General features: G+C 34.8%; 1 protein-coding gene across 1 annotated transcript in view; it reads right to left on the bottom strand.

Annotated features, from left to right (window-relative positions):
• DEPTOR (DEP domain containing MTOR interacting protein) overlaps nt 1-25,561 on the bottom strand; it is a 169,186-nt gene that overhangs the window by 98,820 nt on the left and 44,805 nt on the right. Inside the window, exon 2 of the mRNA XM_003760351.4 lies at nt 863-1,041. Within this exon, the coding sequence (XP_003760399.1) occupies nt 863-1,041 (179 nt within the window). The remainder of the gene's footprint in view (nt 1-862; nt 1,042-25,561) is intronic.

Raw genomic sequence — 25,561 nt, 5'->3', positions numbered from 1 at the left:
AATGAGAAAATTATGTAACCTTTCTCTGTTGCTCAGTTTTTTTTTTAACTTACCTGTCATAGTTCAATTGTCTAGACTTAATACAAAGCAGAAAACTGAGCAATTATACAGTTGTCTGGACAGCATTCAGCATGAAACTGAATAATTAAGGCAAAAAATGAATTGTCTAGGGAGAAAAACAAAGACTAATAAAATTAATACTTGAAAAAAAGACCTGTTTAATTCAGAGCTGTATGTGTATATTTGGTGTAATTATGTTCAATTCGATGTACATTTATGAAGTGATAACTACAGATATGTCTAAGATATCACAGTTGTTGAATAATTTTTGTTGTAGTTGTTGTTGTTGAATAATCCAAATCTTTTTGACTCTATTTAGAGTTTCTTGGCAGAGATACTAGAATGGTTTGCTATTTTCCTTCTTCAGCTCATTTTACAAATGAGGAACTGAGGCAGAGTTAAGTTACTTGCCCAAAGTCATATAGCTAGCAAATTTCTGGAGCCAAATTCAAACTCAGAATAGGAGACTTTCTGATTGTCTCCAAGCCTGGTGCTCTATCTCTTTCTCCAATTAACTGCCCCAAGGTATTTGTGCATTTATAATAATCTCTGGAATAAATAATGGCACATTGTATAAGCTTTTAAAACAGGAAATCTAAAAAGTTAGAGAGAACAACAAATCACTTCCCTTATTTTTATTTCCTCTGTAAGGAGAATTAAGGAGACTCAAAAACTGAAAAGCCATGTCAAGGGAATAGTCTGAAAGAGAAGCTTCTAACACATTATCTTCTAAACGTATCTCCACTCAAAACAATCTGATGATTTAAAATTTCTTCAACTAAAATATTAAAATCTGACTCACCATGATGAATAATACCCCGATCTGCCAATTTTTGCATTAGTTTAATAGCTGTCTCTCTATCAGAAGCTTCTTTTCGATCAATCAGCCAGTCAATTAGCTCTTTGGCCACAAAGCAATTTGGATACGTCTTGAGGTGATGTCTTCGATCTTTAATCACTTTTTCTTCATGTAGCCTGAGTCTGTGAAAAAAAAATATCATTTCATAATTGAATTTTGGAGATAAACAGTAATATTTTTTAAATTGTTCAATTAATCCAAATATGAGATTGGGATGATACTCCCATCTCTGGGAAGGTGACACCCATACGTCCATAGTCAAATCTCATTTCTCTATTGAGATTCAATCCTCCACCAGCAACTGTCTTCTAGGTGATGACTTTTAGATATTTCAAAAACAATATATCTGTAAGTGAAATTATTATTTTTTCTTTTAAACCTGCCTCCCCTTTGTGGTCTTCTTCTTCTTCCAATTTACCTCCTTCTGTGATATGTACCACATCTTTGTGGTTTGCCCAGATTTACAACCCCAAAGTTGTCAACTCTTGATTCTCCCTTACCCTCATGTGAAATATTTGCCAAGTTTTTAATACACCCTTTATATTCAGGTCCTTCTCCATTCTCAGAGCACCACCCTGGTTCAAGGTCACATTACCTCTCAAATGATTATTACAATAGTCTCCTGACTGATCTCCCTTCTCTAATCTATATTCCACACAGATCTCAAATGATATTCTTTAAAATACAGATCTGACTATGTCACTCTACTGTTCAAGTAACTTTAGTGGCTTCCTAGTGATTTTAGGATAAAATAAAAAACTACTTATTTCTGTATTTAAAGTTTTCTTAAGAAATTGAAACCATTTCTAGTCCCATGAAAAGGTGTTCTAAATCATTATTGATCATAGAAATGCAAATTAAGACAACTCTTAGATACTACTATACACCTCTCAGATTGGCTAAGATGACAGGAAAAAATAATGAATGTTGGAAGAGATTTGGGAAAAGTGGGACACTGATATATTGTTGGTGGAATTGTAAACAGATCCAACCATTCTGGAAAGCAATTTGGAACTATGCTCAAAAGGTTATCAAACTATGCATACCCTTTGATGCAGCAGTGTTTCTATTGGCCTTATATCGCAAAGAGATCTTAAAGGAGGGAAAGGGACTCACATGTGCAAACGTTTGTGGCAGCCCTTTTTTGTAATGGCCAAGAAACTGGAAACTGAGTGGATGCCCATCATTTGAAGAATGGCTGAATAAGTTATGGTATATAAATATTATGGAATATTATTGTTCTGTAGGAAATGATCAGCAGGATGATTTCAGAGAGGGCTTGAAGAAACTTACATGAACTGATGCTAAGTGAAATGAGCAGAACCAGGAGATCATTGTACTTGGCAACAAGAAGCCTATATGACAATCAATTCTGGTGGACATGGCTCTCTTCAACAATGAGATGATTCAGACCAGTTTCAATGCTCTTGTGATGAAGAGAGCCATCTACATTCAGAGAGAGAACGGTGGGAACCAATTGTGGTTCACTATGTAACATTTTCACTTTTTTTGTTGTTGTTTGGTTGCATTTTATTTTCTTCCTTTTTTTTTTTTCTGTATGAGTCGATTTTTCTTGTGTAGCAAGATAATTGTATAAATATGTATTTAACATATATTTCTGCCATGTCTAACATATATTGACTACTTGCCATCTAGGGAAGGGGAGGGGGGGGCAGAATTTGGAACACAAGGTTTTGCAAGAGCCAATGTTGAAAAATTATTCATGCTTATGTCTTGAAAAAAAAAAGCTTTAATAAAAAAAAAGTTTTCTTAATCTAGATCCAACCCACATTTCAAGGGTCAATACTGACTCTTGCAAAACCTTGTATTCCAAATTTCTCCTTTTCCCCCACCTCCTCCCCTAAATGGCAAGTAATCCAATATATGTTAAACATATTAAAATATATGTTAAATCGAATATATGTATATTTATACAATTATCTTGCTGCACAAGAAAAAACAGATAAAAAAGGAAAATAAATGAGGAAGAAAATAAAATGCAAGCAAACAATAACAAAAAGAATGAAAATGCTATGTAGTGATCCACATTCAGTTCCCACAGTCCTCCCTCTGGTATAGATGGCTCTCTTCTTCACAAGATTTTTGGAACTGGCCTTAATTCTCTCATTGTTGAAAAGTTCCTATCTATCTATCTATCTTTTGAATAGATCTTTTGATCTATGCTATCTTTTGATAGATGATTTCACATCACTCTCTTTGTTCACTATGCTTCTGCCAAGATGAACTATTTGCTATTCTCAATATATATCATTCCATTGCCAATATGCATGTCATTGCACAGGCTGCCTCCTGAGCCAAAAATGTCCTCCTCACCTGCAATCCCATGTTCTTAAGCCTCCGCTCAAGTACCACCTCTTACAAGAGAGGCCTTTCCTGATTTTTTTTTAGTTGACATTACTCTGTCTACCAGCCACCAAAACCAATTTATATTTATTAGTAAATACTTCTTCAGTTGAATTGAATTGAAAGGGAGGGATATGTCCTGGAAACCCTAAAGTCATATCTTTCTAGGGATGGCATTGATAGGGTTCATAACTCCATAGCTAGTCAGTCATGTCTGACTTTTTCATTTTACAGATGAGGAAACTGAACTCTAGGGAAGTTAAAGTTCAAGGTTCCATGGACAACAAATATCAAAGACAGGATTTGAACCTAGGTCCTCTTTGGATAGAGTGCTGGATATGAAATCAGGAAAACTCATCTTTCTGAGTTCAAATCTAGCCTCAGAAACTTACAGCTGTGTGACCCTGGACAAACAGGGTCATAGAAAATTGGGTGTATTGAAAATGATTGGAAAACAAAAATAACAAAAGCCTTCTGTTTCTACAGTCATCCCCCCACCCCCCACCATTGCACCAGCCATTCAGATTTAAAACTTCAGGCATCTTTGATTAATAATAACAATAATAATACATGCTAGCATTTATATAGTATTCATTGGCATCTATTACGTGCCAAGCACTTTACAAATATTATTTCAATTAATTTACACAGCAAACCAACTTAGTAGGCATTATTATTATCATCCTAATTTTATAGTTAAGGAAACTGAGGTAAAGAGATTAAGTGATTTGCCTACAGTCACAATAAGCGAGTAAATGAGGTTGCAGTCTACCTCAGGTCTTCCTGACTCCAAGACCCAGAGTTCTTTCAATTGTACCACCTAATTGTCTCTCCAGTTCAATGTAACCCTAAGGAATAATACAACCAGCCTTGAAGTTATTGAGATTTTGGACTTTATTAAAAGAGGCAAAGCTTAAAGGGGAAAGGAAACTGTCATCCCTCTATTCTCTAAACTGGTCAGACTATGTTTGGACAACTGTGCTTATTTATGGACACTAGAGTTCAAGAAGAACCTTCACAGGAAGGCAATGAGGGTATAGTGAAGAGTACTAAGTCCATATTACATAGGAACAATGTGAAGGAACTGGGTATAGTTAGTCTCCAGAAGAGAAGAACTGGGAGGACACAATAAGTTGGAAGGGCTGATATGTGGAGAACAGATGTAATTTGTCCAGTTGGGCCTCTGAGAACAAAACCAGCAGCAATGAATAGAAGCTAAAAGAGTCAAATGTGGGCTTGATATCAGGAACAACAGTCCAATAACTAGAACTAGAACTAGAACAGTGAAATGGACTCCTCTAGAAGGTGATTCTCCTGGAGAGGCTCCTTCTCCTGGAGGGCTGCAACCATAGGTAATAAAATTGATGGTATATAATCTTCAGCAAGGAGCAAACTGGGCAGTTAGGTGGCACAGAGGACAGAGGATTGGACCTGGACTCAGCAAGACCTGAGGTCAAATCCAACCTCAGACACTTATTAGATATATGATCTTTGATAAGTTACTTAACCTCTGCTTGCCGCAGTTTCCATAAATGCAAAACAGGGGAAATAACAGCACCTACTTGGCAGGATTGTTATAAATTTCAAATGAAATAATATTTGTAAAGCACAACAGTGCCTTGAAATATTATTTAATGGCCCCATATAAATGTTTATTCCTTCCCCTCTCCCCACCAAAGTGCTTTGCAAACTTTGATGAGTTATATAAATGTCATCTATAATCATTTTTATCCTCTCATTTACTTCTCTTTCTTACATCACTAGTCTATAGTATTATTGTTTAACCCATTTTCTATATTTAGGACTTTGGAGCTCTTTTGGATCCCTCCTTCTCTCTCACCTCTCATATCCATTTGTTATCAAACTCCATCAGTTCTATCTTTGCTACAGCTCTCTCAAATATCCCATCTTCTTGACTGTCACTGCTACTATTCTAACATAGGCCATCATTCTAACCCACCTGCATTATTCCTGAAGACTCCTAAAAGGTTTTCTCATCACTGCTCTCTGTCCCTCTCCCCTCCTCCTCCTTTCTTCTTCCTTTTTCCCTTCCCTTTTTCCTCTCTCTCTCTCTCTCTCTCTTTCTGTCTTTGTCTCCCCCCTTTTCTCTCCATTTCTCTCCCTGTTTCTCTGTCTCCAATCTCTCCTTAAATATTATTGGTAGAATAATCTTTCTTTGCATAAAAATGATCATAATTCATGCCTCTGCTCAAAAACTTTCTCTAGCTGCTCAATGCCTACCAAATAAAGTTCAAACATTACTTCCTTGCATTTGAAGCCCTTTGAAATCTGGAACTACCTGGCCAGAAACTGGAAACTGAGTGGATGCCCATCAATTGGAGAATGGTTGAATAAATCGTGATATATGAATATTATGGAATATTATTGTTCGGTAAGAAATGAGCAACAGGAGGATTTCAGAAAGGCCTGGAAAGACTTACACGAATTGATGCTGAGTGAAATGAGCAGGACCAGAAGATCATTATATACTTCAAGAACAAAACTATATGATGATCAATTCTGATAAAAGTGGCCATCTTCAGTAATGAGATGAACCAAATCAGTTTCAATAGAGCAGTAATGAACTGAACCAGACACCCAGTGAAAGAGCTCTGGGAGATGACTATGAACCATTACATAGAATTCCCAATCCCTCTATTTTTGTCCGCCTGCATTTTTTGATTTCCTTCACAGGCTAATAGTACACTATTTCAAACTCCGATTCTTTTTGTACAGCAAAATAACTCTTAGGACATATATGCTTTAACATACTTAACATGTATTGGTCAACCTGCCATAGGGGGGAGAGGATGGGGGAAGGAGGGGAAAAATTAGAACAAAAGGTTTGGCATTTGTCAATGCTGTAAAATTACCTATGCATATAACTTGTAAATAAAAAGCTATAATAAAAAAATTTAAAAAACAAAAAACAAACAAAAACAGAAATCTGGAACTACCAATAACTTAACATCCTTGCTTCATATTATTCTCTTATATGCATCCCACACTTTAGCCATCATGTGCAGGTTTTTCTCTCCATACTTTTGTTTACAATGTTTACAATGCATGAGAATTCTGTATCCATATCTTCACTTCTCAAATCCCTAACTATTTTTACATATCAACTTAACTGCCATCTCTTTTATAAAGACTTCCTTGATTTTCCCAGTCATTATTGATCTTTCCCCTCAGACACCACATACCACTTTGTTTTACAAACCTCTAAAGTCGTTCAACAAGAATATATAAAGTAGTAATTTCATTTAGTGCCTAATATTAGGTAGCCTCATTCTCTGCATGTATTTATCCCCCTAGTAGAATGTAAACTCCATCAGGCCAGTGACCTTATCTACTTGGTACCACCCTTTCCTCCCCTCAGCAGACTGTCTATGTATCCAGTAGGGAATTAACATTTGCTGGAAGATGGTCATATACTCAATCCTTGAATCTCCTTCAGTGCCTAACATATCCCTTTGCACACAACAAAAACTTAGTGAATGTTAATTGAATTTAATTTTTATATTCAGGGATATGCAAACTGGCAAGAACAAAGGATCCTGTCTATCCTTGACCCTTCACATCTAAAGCCGCCCCGAAGATTTTGTTTTAAGTGCTCTGGAGATAACACAATAAAGCACATTCAACTCAACAATTTTTAAAGCATCTTTTTAATTCAGCAAGAAAGCAAGGAAGAGTGCAATTCAAGTCTGAAAGACTAGAATTAAAATCCTGCCTCCAATACACGTTAGCTGAGTGATCTTGGATAAGTCATTTAATCTGTATTGCCTCAAGCAACTCCCAAGGATTTAGCTAAAATATTCAAAGCACTAGGGAATAGGGAGTTACCTCACAAGTAGTTCACTACACTGAAAGATGCCAGAGGGGATGGAGAATTCATTAGCAATGCAGAGGTATGAGAATTAAGTGGAACACTGCCTCTTGAACTAGAGATCCAAATTCCTACATTACCTATGTGACTTTAGTCAAGTAACTACATATTCCTAAAATTCAGTTTCCTCATCTGTAAACTGAGAGAAGTGGAAGATTGAATTAGATGGTCCCTTTTAGCTCTAGATATATGATCCTCAAAGGCCTCCCCACTCTACTGCATCCCTACCGCTGGCATCTCAGCATTGTACTCCAGTAAAAGATAAAAATTCATAAAAGTCACCTGCATACTTCCATATCTTTATATCTCTAAGAAGGAGAGGGGAGAGGAGGGAAAGAAGAGGAGGAAAGAAGAGAGGGGAGGGTAGAGTAGGAGAGGAGACAAAAAAGAAAAGAACTATGTTGTCAAATTGGCCATTTCTAGTTGGATCCTCATTGGGACAACTCCTATTCCTCACAAAGATTGTTTTTTGTCCTTCGTTCTTAAAGATGACCATGACATCAGGGAGAGGGTGCCATGACATACAAATAACTTGGATTTCAGTGAGAGAGGACTGTGCACCTGTCTCACATTCCTGTCAGAGCCATCTAGTTCCAGTGGCTAGACACAGATCAGACAACTGGTGATGGTCTTAGATACAATGGGAGACCTTGGTCTTTATATGTTAAAGTCTTTAAAAGGCCTCTCAGTTTGACTGAGGCAATGTGTGATTAAGGCTAGGTAAGAAATAGGGAATAGAACGACCTCTTTTACCTAGTTAAGAAAAAATCCAATTTGGGAAGTTAAGATCCTTGGGATTTCTAGCCAAAACAGAAACAATTGGCATTTACATTTACTCTGAGCTAATCAGGGCCCCGCAAAAAATGATCATGTGGGACTGGGTCTAGGCCCTATTTAGTACTTTTAGGAAGGAAGGGTTCATCCTAGGAAATCATCTTTGAAACAAGTAAAAGGATAAACTGCCTATGCTTTTAGTTTTTCAGGGAAATTCATTCCTGTAAATATAAATCTGAAACAAGAATAAACAGACATGCAATAGAAATAAGAATAATTAGATTGCTGCTAAATCAGTCCTAAAGCTCTTTTTTAATTAATACAGTGACAGGAACACTGCCTAATTGATTGAAAAAATATTCAGGCTGGCAGACGGTTATGCATTAATTCTTAGACATAATGTCTGTCAGGGATCCATGACACATGAATTCTAATTTGTTAACAAATTAGAAATGTATAATTATCTACTTAGAATGTGTGAGGAATAAAGAGGATAAATAAGGATACAATGGGGGTCTCAGGACTTGGGTTCAAATCCTATCTTTGTTCCCTAATATCTGTGTGACCTTGGTCATTTAACCCCCTTGGGCCTCAGTTTTCTCATCTATACAATAAGAATGTATAGAGTCTTTCTGGCTCCTTCTAGATCTATCCTCTGCTCCTATGGTCTCTTGTATAAATTTTTGAATGGGAAACTAATAAATATGATATTTGGAAATTAACTGTGAGATATTAGACCAACTTTAAAAAAAACAAGTTCTAGGATTTTAAAAATCCTGAATTTCTTTTAATATTATACTGCATACTAATCTCCACTATAGGGAAATTTGGGAATTCTTCTCATCACAAGATCCTGGCATATTTCCAAGTTTCAGAATGTAAGTGCTAGAACTCCAAGCAGGGAGAAAAAAAACAGTAAGTGATGACAACACCAACAAATGTTTAATAAACATTTATTAAGCACCTAGACTTATAAGGAAGCTGAGAGTTAGAGTGCTGGGCCTAAAGTCAGGAAGCCCTGGATTCAAATTTGACCCCAAATATGTATTAACTGTGTATCACAAGGCAAGTCACTTAATTTCTATTTACTATGGAGATATGTAATGAAAGTCAACAGCAATCAGGAAATATTTTAAAAAAAAAGGTGATTCTGGTGATAACTACAGTTATAAGAGAAGACTTGGATTGAACCAACAAAATCCATACTGTATATTTTTAGATATACTTTTTTTAGATAGCTCATGATCAAAAATCACCATGATTTTTAATTCTATCTGGACAGAGAAATCAAAAAAATTAGACCATCTGGGGAAAAGGTAAGGAAAAAATAAACCCTGCCATTCTGTGTTCCTCCAAACCTAGGATCTATTTCTGAGAGTGGCCTCAAAGGGTATTTTGTAAGAAGGTATAAGTTACCCTCCAAAAGATCATCCTCATAGGTTAGCTATGGCTCCAAACACTCAATGAATAATAGGTAGCATTTCTATATAGCACCAAAATGTTTTATATATTTTCTTATTTGATCTTTACAATCATCTTAGAAGGGAAAATATTATTATTACCTCCATTTTGTACATGAGGAAGCTGAGGTTGAGAAAAGTCAAGTGATTTAATTTGTCGAAAGCTATTCTCAAAAAAAAAAAAAAATCAACAATAACAAGACTATTTAGATTTTGAGTATGACAAAGTTGATAGAATGTAGAGCATGTATCAAGAAAACTCTCTGATACTAAGTAAAGGTCTTAGGAAACTCTTTAAAAATTAGCAACTAAATTAGAGATAAATTGCAATTTGTGCTTCTAGGAGTTCTCTCACAGATCCTTCCCAAAATGTAGCACCTATAATTGAATACTCTGGATTCAATTCGAACAGGGGAAAGTGAAGCAAAGTTCCTCATTCTCAATAGGATGATTCTATTTATATTGTAGCTTGGGAAGCTATTAGGTTTTTTGTCTGTCATGTTACACCTTTGAATTCTTATGAATTTGCTGTTCGCCAAGATCCTCTGATTTTTTTTCAAAGGAACTCTTGTTGTCTAGTCATATGTCTGCTGTCTTTATATTTTTCAAGTTGACAAATCAAAAATGTATAACTATTTACTCAGAATGTATGAGGAATGAATAAAAAAGAAGAAAATGGAAAGAGTACTGGTTCTGGGGTTAATTTTCTGAGCCCTATTGAAGAATTTTATATTGAAGTTGAAGTTTATATTTGAAAAGAAGTGTTAGGTAGAGTACTAATTACAATACAGGCCCATATTAATAACAATAATCATTTAATAAGCAGCTGGGTGGTATAGTAGATAAAGTGCTGGACCTAGAGTCAGGAAGTCCTGAGTACAAATCTAGCTTTGATAAATGACTACATGTATGACCTCCCTTTGAGTCAATACCTTAATTTGGAAAATGGGTATAATAATTCCTCTTGTCTCCTTGTGATGTTGTGAGGATAAAATAAAATAATAATTATAAAGCATTTTGTGAACCTTATAGCAATGCTATAAATGCTAGCTATTGTTATTATTAAGTATTTACTAATTATTTGACCAAAAAAAATGTTCCACATTGTGTTAAAAGCTTTCAAGGTTACAAAAGGAACATAAGACAAAGGCCAATCAATGAAAAGCTCAGGCACAAGCATTTCTATTATTATCCCATTTTTTATTCCAGTGATTAAGACATTTAAATATGAAATACATATGGAGTCTTCTCTTTTTTATTCTCAGGCAGCTAGTCAAAATGCTCCAGACAAAAGGTAATTCTTCATTTCCCAAAGAAATTTAACCAATGGAAAAAATAGGAATCTAGAAATCACCCTCACCATAAAAAAAAAATCTCTTGGATACGATGACACTAGATAGTCAAGGACAACTCCAATTTAGAGTAAAAACTTACTTTTCAAACAGGGAGAAATGAAGAAAAGCAATTGAACAGAAAATAGAGTGAGATCCAACTAAAGTTGATCATCATGACATCATTGGTTAAAAGAAAAAGAAAAAGGCCAGAAATATCACATATGTGTTGTTGTGGTTTCTATAATAATCTATGCTCATCAACCACAATGGCAGAGGTACCTCTTTTGGAATCTTCTAACTATCCACATATAAGAAGATGATAGTGGTCTAGGAAAAAGGACATAAAAAAGGAAACCATGCTGGCAGCAAAACATTCTAAAGGTATTCAATGACAGATATGGGGGATATTTCAAAGAAAGGAATATTCCAAAAAAAAATGAAAAACATCACAGACAGAACTCTGAATTAAAAAATCTTCATGAAAAATAATGATAACTAATAACTCTTATACCTATTTTCTCATCTCTATAAAATCTGTATAAGACCCTGTTAACGTATGTTAACACATTAAAGGCATTCTTAATGAAGATATGAAAAGGAAACAATCTTTTACAAGTCTTTTTCTTAAAGGAGATCACATTTTCAAAGTCATACAACTGACAGATATAAAGAATAAAAGATCCCACTATGTCTTTATTTTTCATTTAAAAGCATCTGACTCAGTGGAACAGATGTAACCTTAAAACATTCTTGAAAACAATGTCTCCCTCATATATGTTAAAATCTTACAAGATGCTATGGAGGGTGTGATCATATAGATACTTTGTTCAGTTTCAGTATCAATCAAGATATAAAATAGTAATATTCTTATCTAGTATGTCCAGATACTATGTGACTCTGGACAAGTCACTTAATCCTGTTTGCCTCAGCTCCTCATCTGTAAAATGAGTTGAAGGAAATGGCAAATCACTGCAGTGTCTATGCCAAGAAAAGCCCAAATGGAGTCATAAAGAGTTGGATGTGGCTGAAACATTTGAAAACAACTACAGCAATGAGCATGTTCACCAGTGACATGAAGGATATTCTATTTAGTAGGATTCTTGATTAATTATAAGATATTCCAAATGCTTCTATGGGAAAACAATATGATGACTACATCAAACCCTGAAAAATTACTAATTCTCCTTCATAAAATCATATTCATTTAAAAGAAATCAGGCAAGCCATTTACAAAGTGGATAAAAACTACACATTGGCTAGATCATAATGTGAAATTTAATGAACATCTCATGAGATATCCATTGTCCACTTGTGCTTGGCTAAGAATTGAACAGGAGAGGAACTGGCTGAGTTGCATTTGTAAACCAAGTAGTGCTTTTAATGCCAAGATACATGTATCTTTAACTCTAGTATTCTTTCAAAGTACTAGAATTACAAAAGAATCAGATTTATAGTAGGCCCAAAGAACAATGGAAGGACATATTATGGTTTTAAGTACCCTAAAGCGTTATCAACAATAAGTTAAGCAAAAGAAAGGAAATGACAGGTATAGTCATAAAAGCAAGTGGTTTTTTCACATTGCAAGAATAAGGAATAGAAGAAAAACACTAGACAGTATGAAGAATTCTGCCTTTGAAATATTAAAAAAAAAAAAATCCAGGGGAAAGCTTCTGCTACATTAGGTGAAATCTTAGGTAGTATCAAGAAAAAAATATTGGTAAAGATCATTAAAAGGCACTGATGGATATGATTTCTACCACTGGAAAGAATATCCATACTAATACCAAAGATATAAAAGTTTTCAAATTCATAATATCTACTATAAATTCATATAATTAAAAAAATAGAAATAATTACTGTCCCCCAATTACTACAGATTGTAGCTGGCAGAAATGAGGACGCAAAAGGGGAGTGAAAGAATATGTTCTTTTTTTTAAAGCATCATAAATCTCAACCAAAGTGAATACGATAATTAAAAAATAACGCCCAATAACAGGTTCAAAGTGTGATCTGTAGGATTTGTATGGTATTGCTTGGATTGGATAAGAACACTTTAACTTACAGCTGTTGTTGACTTCATATGTAGTTTAACAGCTCACATCTATATCTTCTGAATTAGAAAACCTGGACATTGCAGTTTCCTGAGGTCATTTGGAAAAACCAAGCCATGACAATAAGCACTAAGCCATGAGTCTGGTGTCTCAGTTATGTGACTCCTGGTATACTAGTATATACAACAGATATCCAAATAAAATCTTTACCAATAATAAATCACAATTTCACGATCCCCACATTCAATGACCCCATCTGGGCTTGTGACTCAGTTTTAGAAGTAGAGCTCTAGACAGCTCTTTATGACTACAAGTTTCAGAGAAAATGAAGATCTCACTCAGTCAAGGAAGTTTACTTACCCAAGATATGCTAAATATCAATAAAAACTTGGGCCCAGTCTCTTTGCCCAAGGTTTTATGCAACATCTACTGTATTCCTCATCAAGAACTATTTCCAGGAATAATATTTTGTATCTGTGTTAAATGAAAGTAGAACCTGTTCTTCTGCTTTAGGCTTTAGCTGATTAAAGAGTAGAAAACATTTTATGAATACCAACTCTCTCTAATGAAGCTAAGAAGTTAGGAAATATCAGGAACCAAACAGGTATTTCACATAATACACATAATTAAAGCAGTTTGAAGGAATACTGTCAGTAGAGTGTAAGCCACATGGAGGCAGGATCTGTTTCATTTTGGTGTTGTATTCCTAGTGTCCAGCACAGTGTGTAGCACCTAATTAGTAGGAGGTCAATAAATGCTGAATTTATTTCAAAATGAATTGAATTCTACATTTATCTAAGCCAATGCTTACTTTCAATAAAATTTCTAGGAGACAAGAAATGTGTCTATTTAAAACTATACCAGGACAATCAGTGTTCAGTGTAATATACATAGATGTGTGTGTGTGTGTATATATATATATATATATATATATATATATATATATACACATGAAAGCAAAGGTGTGTGTTCATACATACATTTATAGATAATATGCATATATATCTATATGCAGGTGGTATCTTTAAAAGACACATTATTAATATGCACAGTTGGTACTTTTTAATCTTTAGAGATAAGCACAGGGTCCAATTAGGGAGATCCCAAAGTCATCATCACTTCCTTTCATTTCACACTATTTATAATTATACTAATTTTTGCTTCCATCCCATCTCTTTCCTAAGGGGTTTTCTTTTCTAACTAAACAAAGAACAGTTAGTGCCTGAGGCCTCAAACTACATACTCATCAATAAGAAGATTGATATCTTTTCTACATACACAGCACTTTTCCAAGAAGTTCATGTCATTAATTCTGTTTAAATATCACACCTGTGAAGGAGTCAAATGATAAATCTTCTTTTCCCCATCTAACAGCTAAAGAAACTGGCACTGAGAGATTAAAAAACACTTACCCAAGAGAAACAGTGTCATAGAGGCAGTTCCACTTAAAGAGCCCAGACTTTCCAGACTTGGGCTCTATCAAGGGGGCCTTTCTTCTTTGAGTAAGGTAGGAGATTTTCTACTTCAAAGTTCTGAAAGCTCTACCGTATGGGGAACCTGCCTAATGACTGAAAATCTAATCTTATGAAAGAGAAGTCTCTATGGTCTGGAATGCATGATGATTAGGCTCTTCCCTTTGGGTTATGTGATACTTTGCAGTCAGCAAAATGAGGGTTGTACAAGTCAACAGGTGAGATGGTGAGATGCAGATAGTACCTGCAGATGTGAAAAGAACAGAAGTTCACAGATATCATACAATTTCCCATCCACCCAACCTAGGCAAGGCCGAGGATGGCTGTCTGGTAATAATGTCCTATTCAGGCCTTCCCCACAGGTTGGTCAGGCCATCTATTTTTCATTTATGGCATTCTTTCCTTTTATCACCCCATGATATTTACATTGACCAGCTCCCTTGTCTTGTGGCTTTTCACACATTGGATAACCCAGATGTAGGATGTTTCAATTGACCAGCTCCCTTGTCTTGTGGCTTTTCACATATTGGAACACCCAAATCTGGGTTATCCACCTATCTAAATTCTCTTTAGAACAGTCTGTAGGAAGTTATACAGCTCTTTTGATGGTGTCCTCTACAAATTCATATTATTTGATCTCAAGCTGGCTCTCACTGCTGCTGGGCAATTTTTTAATGCTTCTTTGATTATCCATCACCCAAAAACTATACAAAAACTCCTAGGTAAGGTTACAATGCCACTCTCATCCACTATTATTTCAGCAAAAGAACTCAATTTCTGCTTTTGGGGGGGGAAAAGAGCTGTCTGTTTCAAGTTCCCTCATCTCCCTATTCCATAAATCAAAACTTCTCTATAACAGCACTGATCCTCTCCTTTACTCTAGCCTCTGAGGAAAAGGTGGCTCTTTTTGCTAAGGCCAATTCCATGTTTCTCTCTCTCTCTCTCTCTCTCTCTCTCTCTCTCTCTCTCCTCCCCTATCCCCCCTTCTCTCTTTCTCTCTCTGACTCTGTCTGTCTGTTTTCCTTTCTCTCTCTTACACACAATCTTTAATCTTTCCTTTTTATCTCCCATTTCCAAACCTGGCATTTTCTCAAGCTATTATTTTCTATCTCTATTCCCTTTCACTGCAGTCTTCAAGAATGTGTCATCTACTTTCACTGCTTCTGCTTCTTCTCTACCCCCTCATTTCTCAACCCTTCGCAATTTCAGTTAAAAAAAAAATGCTTACTTAGTGGTAACCAACCATCTCTTAATTCCTAAATCTGATGGTTTTTTTCTCCATCCTTAATCTTTCAGAAGTTTTCTGCAATTTTTTTACACAGTTGACTGAATCCTAAATTTTGGTGCCATCTAAAACACTGTCCTGCACCTGGAATCCAAAGAATTTTCACCAATATCACAAAGAAAGCTCCATATTCTACAAGTAGTGATTGGGAATCCACCACTTCTGAAGGAAACCTATTTCATTTTTTTAAAGCTCTAATTATTGGGAAATTTTTCCTAAAATTAAGTCTAAATTGGCTTCTTTTATCTATTGCTATTGATTCTGTTTTCTGAATGCTTGCAAAATAAACTGCTCCACATAGACAGGTATCATGTTTCTTTCTCTACCCCTATACCTATCCCAGAATTCTTTTTCAAGATAAAGATGTACAGTGCCTTCAATTAATCCTTATATACTAAAGGCTCTTCTCTATTCTTGTTTATTTTTGCTGAACATTCTCTACTTTGTCAATGTCCTTCTTGACTGTGGAAATCATGTACCCAGTTCAATGAGAGTAAAGTTCAATAGGACTATCACTTTCCTATTTGTGCTATGTCTTAATGCAGTCCAAGACTGAATGTGTTTTTTGCCTGCTGAATCACAATGCTGAATCATATTGAGCTTGCATTTCACTAAAACCTTTAAATTGTTTTCAGAATTATCCTTTTATCATGTTTCTTCCATCTTTTCTTGTGGAATTGATTTTTTTGGTACCCATGTGCCAGTCATTAACATTTACACCTAAATGAATTTCATCTTATTAGATTTAGCTTAAGGCTCAGATCTGTCCATATTTTTTTGGTATCCTGACTCTGTCATCTAGTATGTCAGCTATCCATCCAGTATCAATGCTAAACTAAAATCAATGCTAAACTAGATTTAACCACTGTCTCCTCAATTCCACTTTGTACCTTGTTTCAAGTTCTGGCCCATAACATCTCCTTATAGGATTAAATCAATCACACTGAACCATGCTAAATTAGGTAACTATTGTCTTATCAATAGTATCTTCTAAGAATCCTTTGTTTCAAGTTCTGACTCATAACAACAACTACTCTTTAAAACTGGCCATCCAACCAGTTTCTATTGCTTTGATTGTATTATAGACTATTCCACATTTCTTCATTTCCCCCACAAGAAATGTATGAAAAGTTTTAATAAAATCTCTATTAAAATCTATGTAAAAAATAAAAATCCCATGTAAAATCTATGTAAATTTCCATTAGCTATAATTTAGCTATTTTGCTACAAAAGGAAATGAGATTAGTCTAGCATGTCCTATTCTTGGTGAAACCCTTCTTATTCTCTGTAATTGAGAGGGTAATCTTTGTCATCTTTGTAATCATGCTAGATGATCGCCAATGAATTTCATGTTCTAGAATTTTCCTGGGATTAAAATTAAATACATCAATCTATAGTTTTTAGATTCTGTTCTCTTCCCATTTTTAAACATCTGGGCATTTGATCTTCTCTATTCTTGTTGTGAGGGATGTAGAAGATCCTTACCCAAAATGACTAGGTGATTTTCGGGGAAACAGAAAATCAGGCCTTCAGGCTTCAGATAGACAGTGGTCAAGCTAATAGACTAAATATCGATAAATGTCAAATACTGATAAATGTCATCAGCTCAGGTTAAGTAAATATGTTTATAGCTGGCCAAGGCTTAAGTAAATATGGGCCTGCACATATTATACAGGTCATAGGGGAAACACAGAAATAATGAAAATAAAATACAGAAAAAGAATTCATACATTCCTGTAAGTTCTTCACCTTATCTCTCTATTCCACACATTGTGGTACCCCTCCCATTTGTCATGAGCTTTGAAATATGCCTAATAGTATCTTAGCATGACATCTGTCTTTTTTTTTTTCCAGGACTCAAAGATATAGTTCATTTAGACTAAATCACTTGGGATTAATCAAGAGCAAGTTACTACTCTCTCATTATCTCCTTACTTAGTTTGGTTATCATTCCTTATTATTCATTTTTGCTTTCTCATTTTCAACGTAAAGGTCATTTTCATTTGCAGAGAGAACAGAAACAAAATGAGAATTGTATTGCTTTATCTTCTCTGTTCAGTTAACAATGTGTCAACTACACACCAAAAAATGGCCTGTGTCTATTTTGATTTTTTTTCTCCCAATATTACTAAAATAAAAACCAAAAATCTTTTTTGTTATACTTAGATTTAACAGAGGAAAATATGTTGCTCAATTTGCATAATGTGTCCCAATACCTGGAAACTGAAGAACTTTTGGGAAAGTTTATATCTATACTCTTCACCAGTTTCAGCTCATCCTGAGCTTTCATATTTGTGACCATATTTTACAGAATTGTCCCACCTTTATATTGCTTACATCTTCTGCAAATTTCTTTTAGAGATCCAAGCTGATGAGTGAGTTCCTTGTGCATCCACATTGATCTCTTAGGACAAATTCCATTTTTCTTTCTCACTGGATCAGTTTCCCTTTCTGTTTTCAGAATTTCATTCTTGGGTATCTTTCATACCTCATGAGCTGATTTTCCCTGAAGCATTTTGCTCCATGGTATTTTATCTAGCTTTCATCTCATCAGTCTCAGGTCATCCTGAGCTTTCATATTTTACAGAATTGTGCCAACCTTATATTGCTTTCATCATCTGCAAATTTCTTTTTAGAGATATAAATTGTTTGAGGAGTTCCTTGTGCATCCACATTGGTCTATTCAGACAAATTCTATTTTTCTTTCTTATTGCATTTGTTTCCCTTTCTGTCTTCAGAATTTCATTGTCAGCTATTTCTCATACTTTATGAGCTGATATTCCCAGAAGCATTTTGTTCCATGGTATTTTATCTAGTTTTCTTCTAAATTCTTTGAAATCTGCTTTCCCAAACCCTAGAGTATATGTCAAACAATGCTCAGTTTTCCTCTCCTTTATCACAAACTTTAGGATGAAGTGGTCATTATACCTCAAGATTCCTCTCATTTTAAAAAAATTAAATTGTTTTAATGTCATCTCTCTCACATATCCCCATTGAAAATGAAAGTAAAACAAAGACTGTCAAAAATATGTAGTCAATAAAAACAAATTTCTGCATACACCATGGCATGTGTGTGTGTGTGTGTGTGTAGCCCTACTCAGAAATTTGTGAATTTGGTTCCCAAGTACTCTAATAAGGTGAATCATGTGAACTTTTTGGTTTTCTAGGGCATATAAAAATTATGTTTAACTATAACGTAATCTATTAAGTATGTAATAGTATTATGTCTAAAATGTATATACCTTAATTAAAAATATATTTTATTGCCTAAATGCTAACCATCATCTGAGCCTTCAAGGAATCATCATCTTTTTGCTTGTGGAGAGTCTTGCCTAGATGTTGATAGCTGCTGACTGATCAGGACAGTGATTAGTGAAGGTTGGGGTGGCTGTGACATATTCTTTAAACAATAATGAAGTCTGCCAAATCAACTGATTCTTTCTTTTACTTGAACACTTAGAGGCCATTGTAGAATTATTAATTGGCCTAATTTCAATATTGTTGTGTCTTAGGGAATAGCAAGGCCTAAGGAGATGAAAAGAGACTAGGGATGGTTGATGGGTAGTGAAGTCAGAGCATACACAACATTTATCAATTTAGTTCGACATCTGAACAATAGTAATATTAAAGACCACTGCTCAAAGATCACCATAACAAATATAAAAATAATGAAAAAGTTTGAAATAGTGTGCAAATTGTCAAAATGTGACAAGGGGTCACAAAGTGTGCATATGCTGTAAGAAAAATGACACCGACAAATTTGCTTGATGCAAGGTTGCTATAAATCTTCAGTCAGTACAAAAGCACAGTATCTGTGAAGCACAATAATGAAACACAACAAAACAAGATATGCCTCTCTCTGTGTCTCCCCCCATACATATGCACAAGTATATATGAATACATATTATATATGTGTATATATGAATATATATATATACTCACATGTATACATACATATATATTTGCAGGTACATGACTTATTCTACACTCTGAGTCTTTTACCTCTCTGTCATCATTATTCTTCTAGAATTATGTTTGGTTAATATGCTGATCAGGTACTAAGTCTTTTAAAATTGTTTGCCTTTGTCATATTGTTATCATTGTATAACTTTCTCTCCAGGTTCTGTTTTCTTCACTCCCCATCAGTTCATACATGTATTCCCAGGTTACTCTGAAATTATCCCCTTCATGGCAAAATACTATTCCATCACATTGATATATCATAATTTGTTCAGGCATCTTCTAATTGATGGGTACTTCCTCAGATTCCCATTCTTTGACACCTCAGTTAGAAATATTCTTGAATATAGTAAGAGTTTGTTTTGCTTAGGACTAACCCTTCCCTTATTCTATTTCTAATCCCTACTTCTCCTTCCTCCACTTTCCCTCCTATTTCCCTTTCAAGTGAAGGTATATTTCTATATCTGTTTGTGTTTGTAGCCTTCCCTCCTTTGATCATTTTAGATGAGAATGAGGTTCAAGTGTCAGCAGCATCTCCCACTCCCTCTTCTTTGTTTATATAGTCTTTATGTGATTATGTGAGATAATTTTCCCTAGTACTCCTTGCACATCACATAGTTCTAGGTCACAGATCCAAGACAGACTAAGGAAAACACCTATACTCAGGAGTGGCATTTGGGGGTGAAGAATATAATGGGCCCTTAATAAAAGTTTCTTGTATTTAATTGATCAGATTTCATCCATGTTAATGCTCCAGGAGAAGGAGTCAACTGATCTCCAAACATACTTTGCAAAGGCAAAAGATAAACTTTTGGTAGCACGAAGAAACTGGATAGAGCTTTAATTAACACACCACTACAGAGACCACTGACTATTTTGGTTATCTGTAAGGGCATGTCTCTTCCTCATCTCACTTTCATGTCTTATAAAAAGTACTGGCAAGAGGTCAGAAAAGGAAATCATTTAGCTTTTTAATACAATTGCATTTCTTAATTCTTGATCAGTACTTTATTAACTTATCGACATTAGCATGATGACTTATACATAGTAACAGAACGTTTGGTAATTGTTAAATTGCATTGAATTTGAAATTTTAATGAAAGAAGGCAGTATAACGTTATAGTTATTGAGTTTTATAAATATGTGTTATCTAGATAAGTTATCTAGAAATATGTTGCTTAATTTGCCAATGTGTCCCAATACCTGGAAACTGAGGAACTTTTGGGAAAATGTAGCAAGCCTTAGAGAGATATGTTCTTTTGGGCAAATCTATTCTCTTTTAAAGAAGTTTGGAAAGACACTATGGGCTAAGCTGAGACATAGGTCACTCACTCTTAAGAAAGGGGACAATGACAAGGATTTCCCCACTCAATGCTACAACAGTAAGAAAATTTAGAACAAAAGTTCCCAAGTTTTTGAATATGAGAACCCCTTTATCAAAATGTTTTGCAGACTCTAACATAATAATAGTTGAACTATTAGTAACCATTGATTAGGAAAATAAACAAGTAATATTTTGACACACATATGGATTCATAGATCCCTAACAAGAATTTCAGGAATTTATGGTTCATAGGTTGTTGGTAAGGGCTTCTCTAGAGATGAAGATGTTACTTTGGGGAAAACACTAAAGGCTCACTTCCATCATCCTGTGTGTTCTGGATAGTTGTCCTTATACTTACAAAGAAAAAACAAATTGGTAACTGGAATACAATCCAGTAAGGTAATCTTTCAAGGAAGATCCTCTGGTTTAGGTGTATTAAAGCAAAGACGTCAAACACTACTAAAATGATTTGAACTGGATAGGTCTTGAGGGAATTTCTAAGCTCTTTGCTGGAAAACAGAGTAACTGAGAAAACATGAAAAAAGCAACTGTACAAAATAGCCCATGAAGGATGGACCTTAATCAGCTAAGAACAGCACAGTTTTCATAGATCACAGATTTAGAGCCGATAAGGGCCTTGAAGGTCATTTCTTTTCTTTTTTTTTAATTATAGCTTTTTATTTACAAGACATATGCATGGGTAATTTTTCAGTATTGACCCTTGCAAAACCTTCTGTTCCAACTTTTCCCCTCCTTCCCTCCACTCCCTCCCCTAGATGGCAGTTAGACCAATACATGTTAAATATGTTAAAGTATATGTTAAATGCAATACATGTATGCATATTTATATAGTCATCTTGCTGCATAAGAAGTCGGATTTAGAAATAAGGTAAAAATAATCTGAGAAAGAAAAATGCACTTGAAGGTCATCTTGTCAAAACTTCTCCTTTTACATATGAGAAAACTGAGACCCAGAGAGGTAAATGCCTTCTCTAAAGTCATATGGCCAGAACTTAATAGCAGTTCTGCAATTCAAACCTCAATCTTCAAATTCAGCATAACTTCTGGAATGACCATAATCAGAAAATTTTAGAACTAGGACCTTGGATTCTTGAGTCTTACTTTACAGATGAGGATTCTGAAGTCAGAGAGATTTAAAATGACATGCCATATGTCACACAGATAAATAGTTGAGATATGGAATTAGAATTCGGATTGCTTCAATATTGAGTGGTTTTATATGATACTTGAAAGAGGTAGAATAACTAGAAATCATTTTCAGTCTGGAACTCTAAGTAACTTCTGCTATGTCAGAAGGTCAAAGGATAAATTGTACTTTGTTATTGTTGATAGGAGACTTAATCCTGTTTGCTGGAGTTTTTAATTTAAGTTTTCATCTCATGAATAAAATGTTACAAATAATAAAGTGCTGGATTTTTTCTGGTAATATTTCTGAAGTTTCTAAGGGGAGACTACAGCCAAGAAAAAGATGATGTCATCCTTCTCCATTGGATGCTTCCCTCCACAAAAGCCCTTTTTACAAAGACTACATTGGTATGGTTACAATCTGGATTTTGCATGGCCTCTAGTCTCTGTGGCTCTAGAATGTTTTTTTTTTTTCATTTCTCTTAACCAGTATCATAGAGTTCTTGCAGACCTGTTAATATTGGCCATTAAACTGAATGAAAGAGATAATATTACAGCACAGAAGGAACAAAACAGCTTAAGAATACACTTCATTAGCCAAAAAAAAATATGTTACAAAAAAGCACTCAAATATCTAACACTTCATTGCAAGAAGTAGAAATGATATGAGGATATGCTCTGGACATCAAAAAAAGTGTGAATGTCATAGCATGAAAATATGATTAAAGATTAACTGAAAACATAAAAAATATGCTGAAAGAAACTAAAAATATGATGAATACAGAGAAGCATGGAAAGGCTTATGTGAATTGGTACAAAGAAAAATAAACAAACAGAATTAGGAAAGTAAAATATACAATGAGTATAAGAGTGAAAATAAAAAGAGTAATCACAACAAGAGTTGAAAGTGAATGCTGCAAAATTAGAAAGTAAAAGCTTAGCTCAAAAGAAACAGAAAAGGGCTCTGGTTCTCTATTGCAGAGGTAGAAGGTGTAGAAATATATAGCATTTTCCATATAATGCCAGAATTTTTCTGATCAATTTTATTGGGTTTTCTTCCCATATCAATTATTATTTTTTCTTTCTTTTTAAAAAAACAACAACAATTTTTTGTTATACAAGATGGCTCCCTGAGAGGAATGAAGAGGTCTATAAGGAAAAATATAAGTGACATAAAAGTGAAATATTAATAAAAAAATTATTAAAATATTAGCTGAAGTGTAAATTATACTGGAAAACATGATCTAGTAGGATGTAAATTCCTTGAAGGAAGGAACTGTTATGTTTTTGTTTTCGAATTCCAACTTCCCACAATCACAACACAGTAGCTGACATGGAGCAGGTGTTTAATAAAGACATGTTGAATTGAATTGAATCTTAGTCATAGCAAAGGAAGAGGAGTTAAATTTCAAAGAAGTGAGTCATAGAAATCAATTTATATTCAGGTAAGAAAAGGACAGAGTGTCAAGTGGTAAAAGGGAGACTGTGATCCTGAAGGGTTGGGGAGGAATGTTTATACTTTCATTATTGCTACACCAAGTATTCCTTTGAAAAAACTAAAATAAATAAGTAAATAAAATTAAATAAATGAAAAGGGAAATCAGGGCTTGGAGGAAGGGAAAGTATCAAAGGAAGAAAGCTCATTAGAACCATGATAAGACAAGGCAGCTCTTTCAGCTGCTGAGGTTGGGTCAGTCTATAGTGCCTTCTCTCCAAACTGCATCCAGGATCTATTTCATTGGATGCCATTATGATTCTGAAGGCTAGCCTAGGGAAGCTGCATGTTGTATAATCTGAAGAAAATGTCACTCCTAATTTACTGAGAGACTCCTGAGACCAAGATGTTTCAAGGGGATGAAGAGATTTCAGAAAAAGAAAAAGAAAAATAGAATTCAAAAAAGATGGAGGGGAAGCATGAACTTTTTTTAGATAACATAAGATAGTTCATCAATTCAGTTAGCCAATGACTAAAATCCATTCACAATAAAGCATAATTAGATCAATTCAATTCAAAAAATGTATATTAAGTACTCTCTAGAAGACATTGTTTTAGAAATACAAAGGTAAAATAATAAAATTCTTGCCTTAAAAAACTTTTTTTAATAATAACAAATGATTAACCATATTCTTTCCTATTCTGATAGTGAAAATGGATATACTTATAAGTGACTGACTATTCAAAGTCTGGATATGGTAATAGACTGATGTTAGGCTAGAATCCTGTCTAGAGTAGTGGATCACAGAGCTTTCTATCCTTGTCCTTGTTTCTTTTGACATTTGAATAAAGACAAAGAAGGCATACTTATCAAAATTGTAGAGAAACAGTATTGAGAAGGATTAATAACCCCTCAGATGATAGACTCAGAATTCAAAAAGATTGATAGGATGGAATGATGAGCAAAAACTAATAGGATAAAAATCAATAGGGATTAATGTAAAAGCTAATAGACAAACATCTGCATAAGAATAGGATGGAGATTATATAGCTTAGCAATAGCTCATGTGAAAAAAAAACAGGCTTATTTTAGTTGGCTGTAAGTTGCAAATTGATGTGACAGTCAAATAAGTTTAATCACTTGGACTACATTAATAGATGCATCATAATCGTAACAGAGGAAATAGTCCTACTGAACTGCGCACTAGTCATACCTCATCTGAGTTCTGTGTCCTAGTTCTGAATGCTACAAAGGGATTTTAGGAAAGAATGACCACACTGGGAATAAGAGTCTGAAGACAGTATTATATAAGGAATGGTTAAAGGAAGTAAAGAAATAAGCATGAACTGTATTAAAACCTGGTTTTGGTCCTTAGTAGCTCTGTGATTATAGCATGTTTTTTTCTGGATATGTTTGTTTACTTTGTTCCCTGAAGAAGTCAATGCAGGATTCTTCCTTCTAGCTCTAACAATCTGTAAATCACATCCTGAGAGAAAGCTTCCTAATCATCAACAGTCCAAAAAGGGAATGTGCTATCTCTGGAGGGAATTATCTCACTGTTGAAGCAGGGACCGAATGGCTAAATGCCAGGGATATTGTTGGAATGTACACTGCAGTGATTGGGAAGATGGACAAGACTAGGTGAGTAGTGAGGGAGGCACAGGGGAAAGAGTAGTGAATGGATTTGAAGCTAAAGCAACCTGTACCTCAATTTCCTTATCTGTAAAATGGGGATAATAATAGCATCCACCTCAAAAGCTATGGGGACCAAATGAGATAACAAATGCAATGTCTTCTTTGTCTTTCTTTGTAAACCTTAAAATGCTCAACTATGCTCATCTCTGACCTTTGTTCTTCTCATCCTTAAAATGAGGGAGTTAGCCTGGGTTGCCTTTAAGATCCTTTCCAGCTCTGATTTTATGAATACACTGATTAACCCAGAGAACAAGTCCTCATTCTAAAGACCAAAATAGAACAACTTCCTGCACATTTTGTACTAAAAAACTCCACCACAAAAACCATGGGGCTAAGGCAGCCTCAAAGAAGCTTGCCTTCCTTCAACCTAGCAAACAAAAATGATATTAAATCAAAGCTTGTTCCAAATATGCCATCCAGGCATCATATAGGGTTACTGCCATCTATTTTCA

This window comes from Sarcophilus harrisii, chromosome 1 (assembly GCF_902635505.1).
Source record: "Sarcophilus harrisii chromosome 1, mSarHar1.11, whole genome shotgun sequence".
Lineage (NCBI taxonomy): Eukaryota > Metazoa > Chordata > Mammalia > Dasyuromorphia > Dasyuridae > Sarcophilus > Sarcophilus harrisii.
Note: the sequence above shows the minus strand (reverse complement) of the source record. Positions and strands in the feature narration are given on the sequence as shown.